Here is an 18,922-nt window from a genome sequence, read left to right as displayed (position 1 = left end):
GCCCTTCATCATCAGAGGTTTTAAAGAGTATTTGTTTGAGGGTCCCTTGGAGCTAGGATAGGTGAGCACGCATTTCAAGGAATCTTTATTTGCTATTATTATTTCTCAATACTACCCTGGAAGTTTAGTAGTGTGCTTTTTGTCCCCCTTACAGATTGTTACAAAGGCCCCAAACTGCAAGCGTGGATCTAAGCAGCACTTGAAAAGAAACAGTTCCCATTTTAATACACTGCAGCTCATTATTATGTTCCATTTTTGTTCTAACAGGCAGACTTCATACTATGTGACAGTGCTAAGAAAAAAGTGAAACGTTCCTCTTTCTCCATAGGTAAATTTAGGAGACACATATGCTTCACAAAAGCTCCAGAATTTCACTGGTAGGACTCAAGCGCTTTGTAATTTGATCCAAAAGAAAAAGAGTCAAGCCTAATTTAAGACAGCTATTGTAGTTATAAAGGCCAAATCCTCATTCATCAGTTTAGGACTACACTTTGTTCCTGGAAAACCCATTACAATTTTGTTCATTGTTCAATACCTTCTGCTTTTTCTTTTTTTAAATTGTAACAATAATACACTAATGTTCCCTAATGATGGTTCGTCCATTGCTCTCTCTGACTTTTCACAAAATCCTCATTAGTGTCAGGAGTGCCGAGGTCCACATTATCTTCTATAGGAATTGGAAAGCTTGCATGTAGCAAGCATCCCTTTCCCTGCTCTTTATCATGAATTCCGTGACTGTTGAACTCAGCTTAACAATTTCATGCTTATAAATCCTCTCTTTCTTACCTATACTGAGATTAAAAGGGCTTTTATTAATACATTGCTTAAAGCTTGTGACAAATTGTTGCTTCTTTTTGTTCACAAGGGGCTTAGTTGAGCATTTCCCATACTATTCCTTCCTTTCCATAATTTCTGCATAAAGTCACTATGAACAGCCCCAACTTCTATACCATCCCCTCAGCCAGATTAAATACAATACGCTAGGCAGTTGCTTCTTCAGGATGTTTTTCCACCTTTCTTTCACAGCTGTGACTTCTGGTACAGTAACAGCTCATGGTTTACTATTTTTAGCACCCACTAAGACTGTGTATTACCTGCAGCACACAATAGTAGTGTTACATTTCTCTTCAGTGAGATAGGGAAAAAAAGACATACATACATTTATACATATTTATTGTATCTTTTTAAAAGTAGCATTTGCAGTTACTTTTAAGCATTCACCTCTCTTCTGTTTCAAATGTGCACTTACTGAGAGAAACATCTACTGGCTTCCAAGTCCAAGATTAATACCAATAATACATGCCAGAATCAAGCTTCATTGCTTGTTGGCAGTTCCTGTCATGAAAATATTATACAGTAAGAAGAGTGTAGAAAAGGTCTGTGTTAATCCTTCAGCAATAGGCTGGGGCTGGATTAGCGTGACCATACCATCTTCTCAAGTTGAAGCACAACACCACTTTCCTGAAAACCGAAGCTCACATGGTAACTTTTTTCCTTTTGCATCCAGTAGGTGGACAAGGCAGTTGGTTTTTTCTACAGTAGCTTCTTTAGTTGATAAGATTTCCTCATCATCTATAGGAAAACACTCGCTGTAGACCTTTATATTTAGAAACGTCTTCTCTTCATGTAACAGCAAGAAAATACTTGAAGTCTGGCATGTAGTTAAGAGAACTGGGAACAAACCAAATTTCATCCTCGGATAAACATACGTAACTACTATAGATTTCAATCTAACCCACGCACAAAGTTTTACACGTACTACAATTAAATTAGAAACAGAAGGTATCAGCAAAAGACTATTCTTACATTGTTTCAAATTAATTTGCAGCTATACAATTTTAACTGTAATAGAAAAAGGGAAAGGAATATAACAGAACAGGTATGAAGAGAAATATTTTCCAAACTTTTATTTGTGCACATTCATCAGGTGAAAAAGATAACTTTTACAGCTTCTTTGGTGCCCAATATTCAGCATACAAAAATGTAAAAGACTATTCACAAATAAAACACAAGCTCAAACTAAGAAAAAAAAATAATGTTTTAAAGGTAGTGCACATCGTGACAGCTTTGCTTATGAATACACAGAAATTACTGCAAAAATAAATAGAATGTCTTTTTAAAAGCAGCAATTTCATATCTTGTAAACTTCTGTTTTTACAATACAGCACTGTTAAGAGTAAAATCCAAAAGAACTGGAGTTTATACTGTAGCCATGAGCAAGTAAAAGAGTCTGTATTCCTCTGCTATGGTTGGTCCAGTTTTCCTTTTTGCGTTTAGTCCAATGTGCAGCAGTCTTTAAAGGTGCTTGGTTAGGGAACCTAACCATCAAGTGGTGAATTATAAAATTTATTTCCTGCTTTCAAACACGAACGGGTAAATCTGTTCCACAGCACTGGCAACAGCCTTTACATTTGGCCCTGAGATATATTTAAAAAAAAAAAAAAAAAAAAAAAAAGGCAGTAGGAAGAGAAAAATCAGGGAAATGGAAATTAAAACAATAGTATCTTTAAAATAACCTTAATATTTTTAGCTACTACAACTTTATACTGTAGTCAAAAATAATTTCTCCCCCATTCCTCCCAACTTAAGAAGGTGTTCCTCTGATCACTTTTACTTACAAGAAAAGACTCTTGCATGAAATCTGCACAATGTTCTACACTGGTGAATGGCTAGACTACAAATAAATAATACTGTCATTTAATTTCATAACAACTTGGGTGCTTTTTGATTTACTTGCTTAAAAAGTCAGTCCAGAGAAGACGGCAGAGCCTGAGTGGCAGAAGTAAAAGAAATACTTTTACTTATGCTAATCTTCTAGGAATTTGTATTAGTCAAAGCCTAGCCACTTTTAGCTCTTCTTTTAAAAACCTACCAACAAAAACTACTGCTAAATAATGCTGCATTTAACCTGAGTATGTTTCAAGCAGTGTTATTTTATGTTTGAAAATTATAGACTATTACTTTCTAGTCTGGATTTTGCAAATAGCATCACCATTCATCTCAGGACAAAACCTGCAAGCCAGAGAATGGTTATTGTCTCAGGATGAAGCATATGAAGGTTACCTAACACAATCTATGAACATTTGGGGAAAGAAAAGGAAGAATGAACTAGTGACGCTTTCTAACTGTACTAAACCATTTTATGCAATGAACAATTAAGATTCCAAATAAGCGAGCAGCAACATGGCAGAAGTTTGGTGATGCAGATAAATGAAAAAGCAATTTCTCATGTGCTTTGATGACTATGAACTCATTGGTTTTTTAGCTTGCTTTAGACTTCAAAAATTTCTTCCAAATATAGAGAACTATTCAAAATGGTTCCCCCAAATCAAAAGTTAAATAAGTTATAAAGTTACTTATTTAAGTAATTATGGAAATACTGTTTTAATTTGCACGCTCAGTCAGAAAAAAAATGGAATGGAATAGGATTCTTCCTGTATTTTCAAACTTTGTGAATTAAGCACTCCCCTAAAACAAGCCTGGTGAAGGATACTTGCTTTCTGGGCAGATATTGCACCTTCCTTAAATTTGTCTGCTATTACAAAAAAAGCAACTTCTAGAGAAAGCCTTCAGAAAGTGAGAGTATGAGTAGGGAAATCATTCTTATAAAAAAAAAAAAAAAGTCACTCCCTGTAGGGCTGAAGAAGTGTAAAAACTGGATCATCTTTGCAGAGAGTGTAAGAGAAGAAAACAAATCAACACACACACACACCCCCCATCGCTCATTTTGGAGGAAGAAAAATTAATACTTCTTCCGATTACATATCAGTTCTTTTTCTTCTCTCAATGTAACTCTAAATCTTTTTATACTTGTCCCATTAAAAAAAAACAAAACACTTTCCTATTTTTTTATAACATTTCTAATTATGTATCTCAAATAAAATTCTTTGAGTTAGTGGCATGACAAGTACTAGTACTACAGAAATATGAATGGTGAAACAGAACCTCATCTGAATGCACTTTAGAGGGAGTAAGGTTGAAAAGTAATTTTAAAAATTTTTAGAACAAAAAGCATAAGACTGTGGACTCTTTTTTTCCCCTAGAAGAAAGGCCTAGGCAAAAGAGAAGGCTTCAAAACCAAAAGGGATCTCAAATATTTCAAACTGACTTTAACAAGTAAACCAGAAGGAAGTAAAACTTTGCTATTTACCATATTTGCCTTCATATTTCAAAGAACAATTCTGGAAATATGAAAGTGATTTTGTCTTATATAAGGAGTAGTAAGAATCTTACAGAAAGACTAAAACTCCTTAGGAGGCTGACAAGATACTCTGACAGCCTTTTACTACTGCAGTGATACTCAAGCTTCTTATTTATTTTAAATTTAGTTTCTAGTTTTGGCTAGACCAGTTGCTCTGTTCAGAACATATACTGCTATCTTGAAATACTTTTTAGCCCTATATTTTCAGATTACCAAATCTGATGGAGTCTTCTTTAAAAAATACTTCTCCCGATATCTTGTGAGAAGTGTTCCCTTTAAAGCCTAGGTATTTGTTAAGGAGTTAAGATGTGAAAATAAAAATCCCAACTTCGGAACTGGTAGCTGAGGTCTAACAACCACAAGACAGAATTCCCACTAAAGTGATATAAAGTGATATTTTTTGGTTCTGTACCATTTTAAGGGGAATTCTCTAAAAAAACCTGGCTTCTCGTATCTGGAAGCCTATGGTGGACACCTCACAAGCAAACATAACAAAGAATGGAAAATTAAAATTAGGATGAGAGAGGAAAAAAACCACGGCATGGCATCTTCAAGACCCAGGACAATCATACGTCTGATTACATGGGGAAAAATCACTAATGCCTGTGATTCAGGTGATGGTTCTCTCTCAGCTGAGCTTTAAGAGAAAGAGCACAAGTCTGAAGAACTGCAAGTATTGGTCAAGTTCAGTTATGACAAAATGCTATGCTATCCTATACACTTCCATAAATCTCCAGTTTGGAAACGTATTTATGAAAGGGATGTTAACGCTACATGCAGTGTAATTTACAGCACTATAAAGGCAAAAAAAAAAAAAGAAGAAAATTCAAGTAAACAATAAATACCTGCATTCTCAAGTCTTATCTCACTTTTGTTTCTATAAAACCCAGTAATTTTTGAGCCTACTAATAATAACACTTTCTCTACAACTCTTTCGGCACTTTCACTCAAAAACAAACTAGGTGCTAGTCCTGGGAAACAAAATCCCTTCACCATATCTTTTGACTACTTCAAACATCTTACTTTCCTAAACCTACTGGCCCTAAAGTTAAATATTCCCAACAAGTTAAATATTTATTTTTGACATCAAAATACCTGTAACTGTGATACTGCCTGTGGAAAAAATCTGTAAGGTAGCTCTGAGAGTTTTTATTCTGTAACACACGGCAGGATGAAGTTCTGGTTCATAACTAGAAAACAAAATAAAAGGTAAGAATTATAGATCTAGAATTGAAAAAGAAAAGCTTAAGAAGTATGCCAAGATTATAATTCTTTAAAATTCTACTGTACCTCGCATGAGGTCTGTTATTCTTCGTAAATTCTGGCAATCTGATCTCAAAGGGCATGTTGCACACTGCTAAAACATTCACAACTTTAAAATCTGTGAAAATTACCTTTTCAAAAGAGAGGAAAAAAAGACATTAGAAATTCAGTTTACAGTGAGGCAGATGTATGGGTTGCAAAAAAAAAGTTAGAATACTAATTAGAATATTTTGATGAGATTTCAAAATTAAAACCTTGTGATTGATGCATTTCTAATAGGAATCTAAACAGTACTTAATGGACTCAAATCGCTTTATCCTTCTGTGGCACAGTAACTGTTGAACTAGACACTTCACAGTTATATTATATGGTTACAGCACAGTTTAAGAATGAGACACAGAAACAACTCATATTGCTGTACTAAACACCACCAAATTGAAAAGAAACTAAATTAAATAGCTCATCCAACATCAAAATAAGCAGAGAAAAAGCTTAGATTTCATTGTTACAAGAATCTTACACAATTTGAAAACTTCTTTAATGCCTTGTTGCTATACACCATTTTTATTAAAGCTAAGAATAAGAAAAAAGGTGAAATTTTTTTTTGTTTCAAATCTCCAGTGGCCAGTACAGCAAGCTGGTTTTCTACTCCATTACTTTCTGAAACCCAGCTCAAACTACTGGCTTTCAGTTATTCTTTACCACAGCTATTTTAGATGACAATAAAATAGTCAATGGACAATTCCTAAACAAACAACTGCACTGCTGAGAAGTCAGTGTTGGAAATATCACTGAATAAACTTTTGTTAATTTTCTGAGATTTCCTAAACTTAAAATGATCTTTACTTAGTCAAAAGTTTTTAGAAGAATACTACCAGTAGAAGCAACTTATCTTTATAAAAGGTCAACTATCAATTTAATCTTCAAAATATATTCCATTTAAACCACTCACTTTATTATAAAACTTGGTGTGTCCACCCTGGAAGCACTGTTCACCTCAGTGATTTCATGTTCCATTCCAACTTTAAGAGGCTGGGTCTAATGTATGCATTCATAACAGTAAGAGTGTCTAAATTCTGCTTGGGTCTGATGCAGCACTACCACAACAGCCCATCACCGCTGCCTTTATGTACTACAATCAAAGGTAGCCTGTCCCTCCCAAAGGACAGCCACTGTGTCTATGTAATTGTCTGTCTGTAAACTGAAACTGTGGGTAAACAGCATAACTGACTACCAGGAAGTTTTAGAGTACTAAAATGTGTAATTTTAAGTCATTCATATTGCTGTTTTTCAACATTTACTATGAAATGCAAGTGGTGTTTTTGACTGGTAATGTTAACCCAAGCCCAGAAAAAAAGAGGGGTTTCACGTTCTAAGTATTTTATTTGGCTTATTTCTTGCTGTGCATCCTGACAGTGCAGAAGCACTTTTTGTCTCCTCTTTAATTAGAGGCTCAAACTTGCCCTTAACAAGATGGACACATATCTGCTATTCCATCAGAAACGAGGGAAAACTATGTTCAAATGACAGTTAGGTTTATACTCTACAGCACTCCTTCCAAATAAATCTTTCAAGATACTCTAAATTCTATCCAAGAAACATCTGTGGGTGGTTCATTTATTAAACAAATTTTGTTGTTCATTAGCCAGTGAAGAAGCACTTCTCTGAGCTGCCAAATGAAACTCAAATCCACAAAATAAAACAGCTTCTCTTTAGCCAGCATCTGGAAAACGTATGCCAACACAAAAGGGACATCTGAATGAAAACATGCTCACTGCTAAATTGTTATGCTCCCTCATATTTGTTTCTTTCTTAAAAAATGGACTACCAGCATTCCTTGAGTCATACAAGTCCTTTTTCATTAGAATTACCTGAAAACCTAATTTCTGTAGACTACGAGCTAATCGTCTGGCACCAAATTTAGCTTCTTCTTCACTATAAAGAGAAAGAAAAGAATCTAGCATTAACAGAAATAAATGTATTTGTGTGCACACATACCACAATAGCTACTCAGACTACAAGGTGAACTGTTATATCATGTAGCACATGAACCATGATCACATGGACAGCCTTCATTATATCCTACTGTACGTATTACGTTTTAACTATCTAGATAGTCAAATGGAGTCCTTTACGCCCTGTTTGAAGAATATCCTGGCACTCAGCTCCAGCTGAAGTGGGAGACATACTCTTACGAAACAGATACGATTATGGGTAGTCTGGAGTTAACGTCCTAAACAATCACCTTCCTTTTTGAGACAGAGAACATATGCAGAAAGTATGCAAATTTACTATTGTACCTTATCCTTACTCCATAATGCAGACATATCTTAAAGGAATTCAGCTGTTATGAGTTTAGCAAGTCTTAGATCTATCTGAACTGAGACCCTGCTTTTGCTTCTTTCCAGTCCCTCAATACTGTACAACTTGATTAAATTCAGGTGGGTTTTCATGAAAGAGTAGGAGATATCCCTCAGAAAAGGTCATTCCTTCCCAAATTTCAAGTTCTGACTAAAAACATAGAATTCTTAAAGAGTTCTCAAATTAAATCTCTAGGATGTTCTCATAAAGTAGTCTTCCCTGCTGCTCTCCCAGAAGGCTGAACTGATGTTATTTATGATTTCACCTTAGTCTGAGCGTTGTGGTTTAACCCCAGTCAGCAATTAAGCACCACACAGCTGCTCACTCACTTCTTCCCCACCCAGTGGGATGGGGGAGAGAATAGGAAGTAAAAAGGTAAAACTTGTGGGTTGAGATAATAACAGATTAATAGAACAGAAAGGAAGAAACTAATCGTGATTATAATAACAATAATAAAATTACAATAATAATAAAAGGATTGGAATATACAAAACAAGTGATGTACAATGCAATTGCTCACCACTTGCCAAACAATGCCCAGTTAGTTCTGAGCAGCGATCCCCTCCCAGGCCAACTCCCCCCAGTTTATATACTGGGCATGACGTCACATGGTATGGAATACCCCTTTGGCCAGTTTGGGTCAGATGTCCTGGCTGTGTCCCCTCCCAACTTCTTGTGCCCCTCCAGCCTTCTCGCTGGCTGGGCATTAGAAGCTAAAAAAATCCTTGACTTAGTCTAAACAGTACTTAGCAACAACTGAAAACATTGGTGTGTTATCAATATTCTTCTCATACTGAATCCAAAACATAACACTATACCAGCTACTAGAAAGAAAATTAACTCTACCCCACCTGAAACCAGGACACTGAGGCAGACACTTCATATAGAAAACTTGCTCCTAAATATGTAGCTTGGCAAAGATCTATGTGTGATCCTGTATAAGTGAATCTTAACAGTGGCAAATACTGCCTCTTGCCATTTTCTTCATTTATAACATTTATTTTAAAATACACAAGAATTTACAGCTAGAGAAAGAATCTTCATGAACTCACCTTGTGGCTCCTGTGCAAATAACTTTTCCTGAGGACCAAATTGTGGCGGTAATCCTAGGCTTCCTAAGCTTCATTAATACTTTCTAAAAAGAAAAAAAATAAAAGTGGAAGAATTGGGAATTAGTGGTAGTTCAATTTCATACTAGGGGGAAAAAAAAAAAAAATCAACTATTAGACAAATCAACTGTTACACTAATACTTCCTTTATTTTTTATAGCCTTGAACTGTTCCTTAATCTCTTTCAGTAATTAAAAAAACAAACAAACAAACAGCTCTTGAGAAGAGCAAAGTAAGCGTGGAATATCTCAGCCAGTGATTCAGTGTTCACAAAACAGATTAAATGAAGGTATTTTCCTCTGAATAAAAAGCTGAAAGCTACAAGCATTGTGCTAATTTTTTTCTATTTACAGTGACTCCCACATTGCTGACTCCTTATCAGGATATACTTTCTTGACAAAACTGTCAAATTTTGGGAGGCAAAAACAGACCCTGAGGTGTAAGATGTCTCATCACATGTCTTATACACACTAGTAACCTCAATAGTTGCAGTCTTCTGAGACAATATTTACCCACTCCCCTTACTGTACGTTTAGTGTATGACAGACTAAATGCCTATCAAGACAGAAATACAGAAATAAAACTATGTTCTTCTCTATCCATCATACACAGATGTCAGACACAAGAATGTTTAGCTTAAGGAACATTTGTAAAAATAGATAATTGAGGCACGTTGAATCTCTTACCCCAACATCACGCTTGTATATCACATTTGCTCCCTCTAATGCGATCTTCCTCAAGTTTAAATGACATCTTGTTCTAAAAACACACACTACATTTGTGATTAAAATGTCCAATGCAACATCACTGTCCGCATCCATTGGGGTGATTTACAACTCAGTTTTCCCACCAGCTCACCATGAAGACCACATCCTGTGAAACAAAAGTGATAAAATTAAACACAGCAGTAGAAAATTGCCTACTAATGCCATTGTATGTATTCGTCCCTTAAATGAGACAAGAAGGAGAAGTGACTACCCTCTGACTCATTTAACTGTGTGTGGGGAAGGGGGGGTGTCTGCATCCTGTATGCTAGAAAATAGGTTACTTGTTTGAAGCCATGTTGCCAGACTTAACAGAAATAAAGTGTGTATACATATATATATATATGTATAAAATATCTAAACAACTCTTAAATATGTTACAACTCTTACCAACTATATTGGGATACAGTAAAGATTACTGAAACTTTTTCCATAGCTCCAGTGGATAATCTTTCCTCAGCTCATTTGAGGATGTCATTAGACACCTCAGGAAAATGCACTTCTCTGCTGAAGTTGATAATTCAGAACAGCTTGATGTTTGTGTTGGAATGGATGAGCCTGCTGAATAACTTTGAACTAACATGGGTTACACAAACTGCAGCCTGTAGACAGACTGCTACCACAGCTTTCCCATCTCCATCCAGCACTCTTGGCCCATCTCTCCCAATACAATAGCATAATGCGAACTATACAGAATGTCCTGGTGGCAGCAACAGCCTGGGCTGAGCCACAGTAGCCTCTCACCCCCTTCCAACACTGCTCACAGGAACTGCATAGAGGAACGTATTGTACGTGCAGAGTAAAATCCGGTGTTTCTGAGGAAAAGCATGAGTACCTGTGAAGGCACAGGATGACCGCACAGTGCACGCACAGCAAACCTAAGGCAGCCAGGAAGCGTCCAGTCTGCCTGTGCACGTTGAAGGTGACACTCCTAACACACACCTCAACTAGGGGAGGAGGATCACAAGACAGGCTGTTGGGCTACCGCTCAGCCCAGCCCAAGACTGCCCGGCATCTTCTGTAAGCATACCAAACCTAAGACAGCAGACATCTCAAATAAATCTCAGGTGAAGTATTTGGGGAAAGGAGAGGCAAAAAAAATAAGCACATTGGTATATAATGAAAAGGACTTATATCAAAATACTGTAGTTCATTCAGGAATTTTTTTTGTAGAAGAATGTAAAAAACTTAGGTTTACTCCAAGTGAAGTAGACTAAGTAGAGCACAGCCTAAGAGATAGGGGCAATATTATCTTGATCCATTCATCTAAATTTTAGTAGTATTTAATCCAAAATGAACACAATAGAAAGCAAAGAGCAAAATCAAATTAAAAATCCAGATATATGAAATGCTCTACATGGTCATTGCCATGGAAGAAGCAGGAGACTATGCATCAAGAACAATAATATACATAACAGACTGTAATGCATTTATATCACTTTAAATGTTTTGGCCTTATGTTCTATATCAGAAATCTTCAAGATACAAAATTACATTATTATCAGTATTTTCATCTGACTACGACCTTCTATACATCATGCCACAGTCTCTAATTGAGAACTCACCCAAGGTGCACCTTTGACTAGAACTCACTGACAATACAGAAGTAATAAACTACAAGGCAGATGCGCATAATGTACTGGGTCAACTGCTGTGATGGTTGCTGCTTCTACCGCACAGCTTGTTCCCGGCTGAAAGAATTATTCTGTAATTGTTGGCTTGTCTAATATAAGAAAAGGTAAGACAAGTAATAACACAGAAAAGAGATGAAAAAACAGCAGGAACAGTGAGAGAAAACCAGAGAAACCAAAGGCTACGTGTGGGGGTGAGGGGGAAAGCAGGCAAAGAGAACAAACAGTAACTAATTAGTATTCCCAGATCCCTTTTTTTTTTTTTTTTTTTAAACAAGAAATTATATGAATCCTCAAAGTTAGAAATTACTTATTCCATCTGGTTTTGATGGACTACTACAGATTGGGTTAGCAATTTATGGCACCAGATCCAAAGATAGCACATGTGCAGATTTTGAATGGCATGCATGCAGGGCCAGCACAGAGCAAGGAGCTGGAACCCATGGCATCTTCAGAGAGGCATTTGTTTTCCACCCTGGCTCCAAGTCCTGGCTCTTGCTGAGTTCACTTACTGGAACCCAGGAACAATTGCCATGTAAGAAAACAAGATACCTCCTATCAGCAGCGTCTCCCAATTATCAGCAAGTTTCTACTGGTACCCTCAATCTCTACATTCTGAAAGAGTAACATCGTTATGCATAACACCCTTAAAAGGTTACTAACCTCTAAGCAAACCATAATACTGTACGAAAATGTCCCCATAAAACTCTGATGGCTTGTCTTAAACAGATCCGGGGAGAAAAGTCACGTGCTCATTAAGAACAAAGGAAAAAGGGGTTGAAAGCAAGGAAAATCACTATTTAAAAGGAAAAGTTCTATCATTAAAGGGGGATCTACAGGAAAAAAAGAACATTAATATGGTGTGGAGCTGTCAGTAATGATGTTTTCAGCAATTATGGTGTATCTTGATTAGAAGTACAACCTACTTGCATAGATTTTAATGGGAGAAGAATTACACAACATTACAGTAAGCGTGCCCCTGTTTTCATTAGCCATGTTGTGAAAGTTCAAGACAACAGATATTTAGGGAGGAGCTTTTTAATCTGAAATTTAATTTCAGCTGTAGCTAATATTCTAGACTATGTTTTGTGACGTTCAGTTAAAAAGGGGCATAATTTGTTAGAGCAGCAGTATATGAATACAGTGTAAAAATACTGAAAACTGCCTTTATTCTACTTTAATGTTACTTGATCTAACAGAAGCATTTCATTGTTAAAATTTTCACTCAAATATTGAACGTTGCAAATATTAATTACCAAGTTTTTCTCATTTGTATTGAGAAAAATCTTTATTTGCTGCTGCTAAATACTACCCGTGTTCTTTGAAAACCTGAATCTAAGCGTCAACAATTTTGAATACACCCATTCCCATTTAGGATACAAATACAATGTTAACCTCTCCCAAGGCATGGTTTAGAAATACTGGGTAAGCCAAAATGTTTCTAGACTTGGATATTCCTGTCCAAGCAGTGAGTGAACATAACCTATTGCAATCTCTGCCTTAAGTGTTAATTTTAATGTCTCACACTGTACTGACAACAAAGAAAAAAAAAATCTAGAGAAAAGACATCCCGCTACCTTTCTTTGGGAAGTCTCAAGGAAATCCAAATTCATAGGAATCATGTGAGCAGAAGCTCTGATTTATATGTTATCTCCAGTAGCATGACTAGCTGGAACACAGGAGTCCTGAACAACATTCTGATCCTCCTCTTTCCCAGTTTTCTCTTGTCTTCTATGCTATTGATACACACTACTGTATCCCTGCTGTGTAGCCCTGGCCCATTACATTACTTCCCAAAACCTGAATTTCTGCATTTCTGTCTCCTATCTGCAAAATGGGGAAAATAATGCTCCCATGCTTTTACAAATACATTTTGAGATCAAGCAACAGCCTTACATACAAGTCAGTTACTATTCCATATTTATGCAGCTACACTTGCAGAACAGAGGGACCGAGTAGAAACCAAACATCTGGTTCTTTCCAGTTCTGAATCTGCAAATGCCCAAGTTGATTTTACTGAGCTCACCTTAGGTTTTGTTGATTAATTTTGCCCAAAGGTTCTCTCATCTGAATCTTTGAATTGTGGCAGCTTAAATGTCATTTCTAAAATTTTATTGTTCCAGTTAATGTTAATTTAATAACAGGCTAAAATTGAAAATAAAATCATTTACCTGTCTATATGTGCAGCGTTTCTTTTAGATTATGGCTTTCTCCAGCACAAGAAACTAGACAACTTTGATTTCAAGTTCTCTTGCACCAGCGTAACACAATCTAACCCAATAGAGAAAAAAAGCTTAAATACATCTCTGCAAAGTTTGTATTATTTTATTTTATTTTAACAAGGAAATTTTAAAAGTTTGTTCTTTCTTTTCAACACAGATTTCAGGTATACATCTGGAATATTACCCTAGGAATTAAAAAAGAGGAAGGGGAGAAAAAAAGTAGATGCGTAAAGCATAATAAAGAACATGAAAATGAAACCAACAAAAAAAACCCTCAAGGATATTTGACACTGTAAAGTAATGTATTCTACACTGAAACTAGAGAAACTGCCCAGAATAAGAAATTCTTCAGAGGAAGGAATGAACACTCAAGTTGTTAACAAAGCATTACCCATACCCATACCCCAGTTAGGACCACGGCCATACTATTTTAGATACTGTATAAACACACATGAAGACAAACACCCTGCACTGAAATCTTACAATCTAAAAAAAGCCAGTGCTTTCCGTCTTCAAAAAGTTCCAAACCAAACCAACCACACCGCCATCATCAAAGAGAGAGGAAAGGCACTTAGGATGGGGTATATAAACAAAGTCTTATTTTAAGCTTTTGGCTACCTTTGATCCTAGAAACTCTGAGCTGTAAAGGTAGATGGGGGTATCTAACAATGGTTATGTTAATGTCAGAACAGTTTAATAAACACCTTTTTCACCAGCAGCCTAAGTATAAGCAACTTCTACTGGTTATTTTTAACCTTGCTCCAAAGCAGCTAACCAACTGACCAACCCCACAAACAGTTCCAACAGCCCAGCTGAAGGGCTATCTGTCACTACTGTGCCAGTAGGCATTCATCAAACTAATGCTTCAAAAGCATTTTTTAAGAAGTTAACAGTAACCTCCTCCATATGAGGTTTCCACATGAAAACAGAGAACGCACAAAATTATGGGCTCATCAGGAACAAGGAAAAGTCGCTTACATCCTTCCACTGAAGGTGCATTTTTTAAGATTTGCGTTCGGCCCCTCAGAAAACAGGTCTATATGAAGCGCTGGAGGTGACAGACCCCCAAAATCTGCTTGAATTCTTGGATAGAATATACAGTCATGGTGGCAGGTGAATGACTCCCCAGAACTGAGAGCAACATAGCTACTACTGTCTGTATAGAAAATCCTCTGGTCTGAACAACTCTCTTTAGGTACAGCCAATGAGCTAGCAGGGCATGCTTTTACTTTTTGTTGTCTCTAGTGGCAAGTTAAATTGCCCCTAAAGCAAAAGGTCATCTTGAAGCTAATATTCTCACCTTTCAAGATTTGCACAGTCATGACTATCTCCCACAGAATGAAACAAATGTATTTTGGAGAAGGAGAAAATTTCCAAATACGCATAAAACCATTGTCAAAGTAGGGATTTGTCCAATTAAGACCAATGCATAGAATGATGAAACCAGTTATGCCATAAGCAAGCAGGACACAAATGCCCAATCTCGCTGTCAAGTCTCTCAGATAAGCCTACTGCATCCCCGCGGACCTGCGGTCTGCCAACACAAAGCCAGTTGCAGGAATAAAGCCAAACAGTTTACAGAACAAGCCCAGAAAGCGTATTTTTAAATAATTAACAACAGGCCCTTTTCCTCAAATCTTTCTCATCAAAAAGAAGTCCATTCATATTCAAAGCAAGAGTCGCTCGCATCCCATTCTGTGCCATCTTTCCCTTATAATACCCAGTAATAGTCGAATGCCAAGCATTAAGAACGATCCTTTAGGTCTTTTACGATACGTCGGCGTAAGTGTGACAAAAGTCTGGGCTGACAGGCTAGGTGGCCGTTCCGACTTGATAAAATATTGCAAGAAAAATAAAAAATCGGTTTTGCCGTTACGAAATCTTTTAACACAACAGGTAAGCCTCTCGTGCCCCCCTCCCGGTCACACATTTCCCGTTTGCACGGCCGGACCGAGGGAACAGAAGCGGCTCTTCCTATACACGCTGCCGGGAATCTCACTCAAAGCCCCGCGCGTACCGCCGTCACGACACTCAGGTTAACAAATAATCACTTGCTTTCCCCTCCAACCCCGGCCGAAAACTTCTCCGCCGAGCCCGGCAGAAACAAAGCGCAGGCAGGAGGCGGCCTAGCCACGCCGGTCTCCGCCGCTCGGCAGCGCCGGCTCACGCCCGCCCTTCCTTACCTGCAGCGCGGGGCAGGGGCTGTTACAGAGCCCCCCGGGGCCCGGCACGCTATTTCGGGGGCTCGGGCGCGGGGCACCCGGTGCCCCTCGGGGCAGCCTCGCCGGTTGCCGGGGAACGGGCCGTTTCCCCTGGAGGATGCTCTGTCCCCTTCCTCTCCCGGATACGGCGGCCCGCCCGCCCCGAGGGGGGAACGGCACCGCGGCGGGAGGAGCCGGCAAGGGCCGCGGCAGGGCGGGGGCGCGGGGGGAGGCCGCCCGCCGCCTCCCTCACCTCAGCCGGGAAGGGACGGCGGTAGCGGGAGGTGGGGGGGGGGGGTGGGGGGGCGGGGGGGGCGCGGGTGCCCAACGGCCCCCCCCGGCGCGCGCGGGCGGCGGAGCCGCGTCCCCGTCCCCCCCCCCCCCCCCGCCCCAGACGCCCCGGGCAGGGGCTGCGGGTCCCGCCGGGCCGCGGCCCCCCGAGGCGGCGGCGAGGAGGAGGAGGAGGAGGAGGAGGAGAAGGAGCGCGGCCCGTCGGCGGGCGGCAGCCGTTACCGTGCGGGCGGGCGGCTGGGCGGGCGGCGGCGCTCGGGGCGGAGCGGGGCGGGGCGGAGCGGGATGCCGGTCGCTAGGCGCCCCGCCGCTGGCGCCCGGCGGCGTTCCGGGTCCTGGGCCGACTCCCCGCGACAATAAACATCCCCCAGCGCCGCGGGCATAGACGCGGCGCCGGCTAGAGCGGCCGCCGGAAGTCACGGCGGCGGGAGGGGAGGAAAGGGGGGGGCGGCGGCCGCCGCCGCGCTAGCAGCGCACTTCCGCTTTCGTCTGCCGCCCCCTCAGGCACGGCGGGCCGAGGGTGGCGGCAGCGCCCGGGGCGGGCCGGAGGCTCTGGGCTGCCCCGCCGCGGCCTAACCGGGCAGTTACGGCGCTGGGGCCCGTTGGCGCTGCCTCGGCGCCCCAGGCCGGGCGCAGGGAGGCTTCTACCCTCAGCTGCGCCGCGGCGCCCCAGGCCGGGCGCAGGGAGGCTTCTACCCTCAGCTGCGCCGGGGCGCCCGTCGTGAAAGGGCCCCGAGGCGCCGCGTTGCCCTGGAGCTCCCGGGGGAGCCGCGCGTTTGTCAGGTGAAATTTTTGTCAGGTGAAAAATTTTTCCGGCTGCTAAGCAGGAGGGCTGGCTGTGGGCCACCCTGGAAGCCCCTGCCTGCACGCCCGCTGCCGGTGGGCCCGCGGTCCGTGGCTTTTGGCCAGCTGATGCAGGGTTGATCCCAACCGCACCGTCTGAGGCAGCACCTTTGCCAGCCGCCCGGCAGGAGATCTGATCCAGTTTGCAGACCAGATGGCGCGAACGCTTGTGGCACGTCCCTGGCGTTTCTGTGAGGCTGCTTGTCCTCAGGCTTCTGTAGTTTGCTACACGCAACTTGACCGCTGGCTTGGCTGCTCCATGCGCGCTCCCTGACCGAACCCAGTGGTCGGTGCTGGTCTTGGCACAATCCGGCAATCATTAGGACTCAGAGCAGCAACATGCTGCCACTCCTGCCGCTGCACACATGCGTGTTGCACTGCAGCAGGATTCTGGTCACTGCCTCTTGTTTTACAAATGCTTTAAAGATTTCTTTTAAATTTAAAGCAACGTTGTTTGGTACCGAAGGGATAGTCCATAGCAGTAAACTGTGGTACCTTGGCGTGTGAGCAGACTACTGACCCCATGTGAAACAAAGATATGAGCAGGTGACCGGGAAGCCTCAAATAGTCCCAAGCACTGTGTGGTCCTCAGCATTATTTTTTTTTTTTTTTTGTCGTTTTAATGTTAAAATGACTAAAGTAAGACTGCTGCTTTAGGCTCCTCCAATTTGCAGTTTGTTTAATCTTTGTAAAGTGGGCACGTGCTGCAGGCTTTGAGGAGAGAAGGAAGGGGACATGAGGACACTGGGGGTGGCTGGGATGGCACTGCTTCTCTCTGTCCAGGACAGTCCTCCAAATTTGGCACCTGTGTGTCTGTAGGGACTACAGCCTGTGATGAACTGCCTTTCAGCTAGACTTAAATTTTCTCTTGGAAGAGCTGTTTGTTGTACTTCACTTGGGAACCCAGGAACAAAAGAGTGTGTTTGCAGTGTGGCCAATTAAGGACCCACCACCCAGACTGAAGAATGAAAGTTGTCAGGTCGACTTTAGGTTTATAAAGACACATCAGTCTTTATATGAAAAGTATATATATGTATATTTATATGCGTGTAGTGCAGAGTATTCACTGTATTGACAGTTTTCTGAAATTGAGGTTCTGTAATGATGCACTTTTCTGTGTGTGAAGTGATAGCAGAATAGCTTTAATGAGGGTAGTGGGAACAGTGTGAAATTTATAAGTCTCAGAGTTAAGATGTTTTCCTCTGCTAGATTCAATTTAATCCTTGAGATGCATTACTAGGTTCACTTGTCAAGAATAATTATTTCAGATTCTCACTTCAAATCGTCTGCGAGTACATTAGTGGCAGTATTGCTTGTTAATGCCGGTTTTGCGTCCCTGGTAGCCGCCTGGCTTCACAGCAGCGTGCGGCAGCGCTGCCACCCTGCGGCTTCTCACCGAAAAGGATCCACGGCAGCTAGGTGAAGATGGTCGAGCGAGGCGAGCTTTTGGAAACAGGATTCTGAATTTAGAGCAACTGTTGCCACAGTTCAGTAACTCTGTACGGGATCTCCAGCATTTTTATGGAGTGCCTTAAGGCTGTTTTAATTCTTTATGGGCTTCAGCCGAAAGGCTCCGAGTCATTATAATTAACACTGCTAATATGGGGTGGATTGTTATGATGTCTTCTCCCTGACAGTTCTTTCAAGGTTCTACATAGCTGTATCACAACAGATGCTGATTTTTTTTTTTTTTTCTGAATAGCTGATCGCATAGGCAAGTTATGAAGAAAAGCTTTATAAACCCTGATTTTGCGTGAATTCTGACTGAGCTTCTGGGTTTTTTAGCATACTCTACATAAACTCAACACAAAATGTCTTCTAGCAAATACACATCCATTGTCTATCTCCACATGCTTGCTCTTTTCAGGATATAACTTTTTCTAGCAGGTATTCCACAGAAATATGCAGTCATCACTGGACATTAAGAATTTTTTTTTTTTACTGATGAAGAGATGTACCCTTACCATTTCAAAGGTTTGGCTGCTTTGTCAGCCTGAGCTCTTCCCATTTAGACTGGGACACATTCTGAAAATTGC

At 40.6% G+C, this 18,922-nt stretch overlaps 1 protein-coding gene across 3 annotated transcripts; it reads right to left on the bottom strand.

Annotated features, from left to right (window-relative positions):
- Positions 1 to 1,882: 1,882 nt before the first annotated feature.
- On the bottom strand, positions 1,883 to 16,460 carry TBPL1 (TATA-box binding protein like 1). Of its 3 annotated transcripts, none has more exons than XM_049800196.1 (7): positions 16,266 to 16,460; positions 9,621 to 9,807; positions 8,878 to 8,960; positions 7,336 to 7,399; positions 5,492 to 5,595; positions 5,297 to 5,391; positions 1,883 to 2,417 (listed from the first exon to the last, which is right to left on the bottom strand). In XM_049800196.1, the coding sequence occupies exons 2-7, from the start codon at positions 9,753 to 9,755 to the stop codon at positions 2,347 to 2,349; spliced, it is 552 nt and encodes a 183-aa protein (XP_049656153.1). In that variant the 5' UTR covers positions 9,756 to 9,807; positions 16,266 to 16,460; the 3' UTR covers positions 1,883 to 2,346. The 3 variants fall into 3 exon arrangements, with proteins under 3 accessions (XP_049656153.1, XP_049656154.1, XP_049656155.1); XM_049800197.1 differs by lacking the exon at positions 16,266 to 16,460 and adding an exon at positions 15,735 to 15,958; XM_049800198.1 differs by lacking the exon at positions 16,266 to 16,460 and adding an exon at positions 13,501 to 15,703.
- Between the last annotated feature and the right edge of the window lie 2,462 nt (positions 16,461 to 18,922).

The sequence above is a fragment of the Accipiter gentilis genome, chromosome 5 (assembly GCF_929443795.1).
Source record: "Accipiter gentilis chromosome 5, bAccGen1.1, whole genome shotgun sequence".
In the NCBI taxonomy this organism is placed as follows: domain Eukaryota; kingdom Metazoa; phylum Chordata; class Aves; order Accipitriformes; family Accipitridae; genus Astur; species Astur gentilis.
The sequence above is the reverse complement of the archived record's forward strand: the minus strand, read 5'-3'. Positions and strand labels throughout refer to the sequence as shown.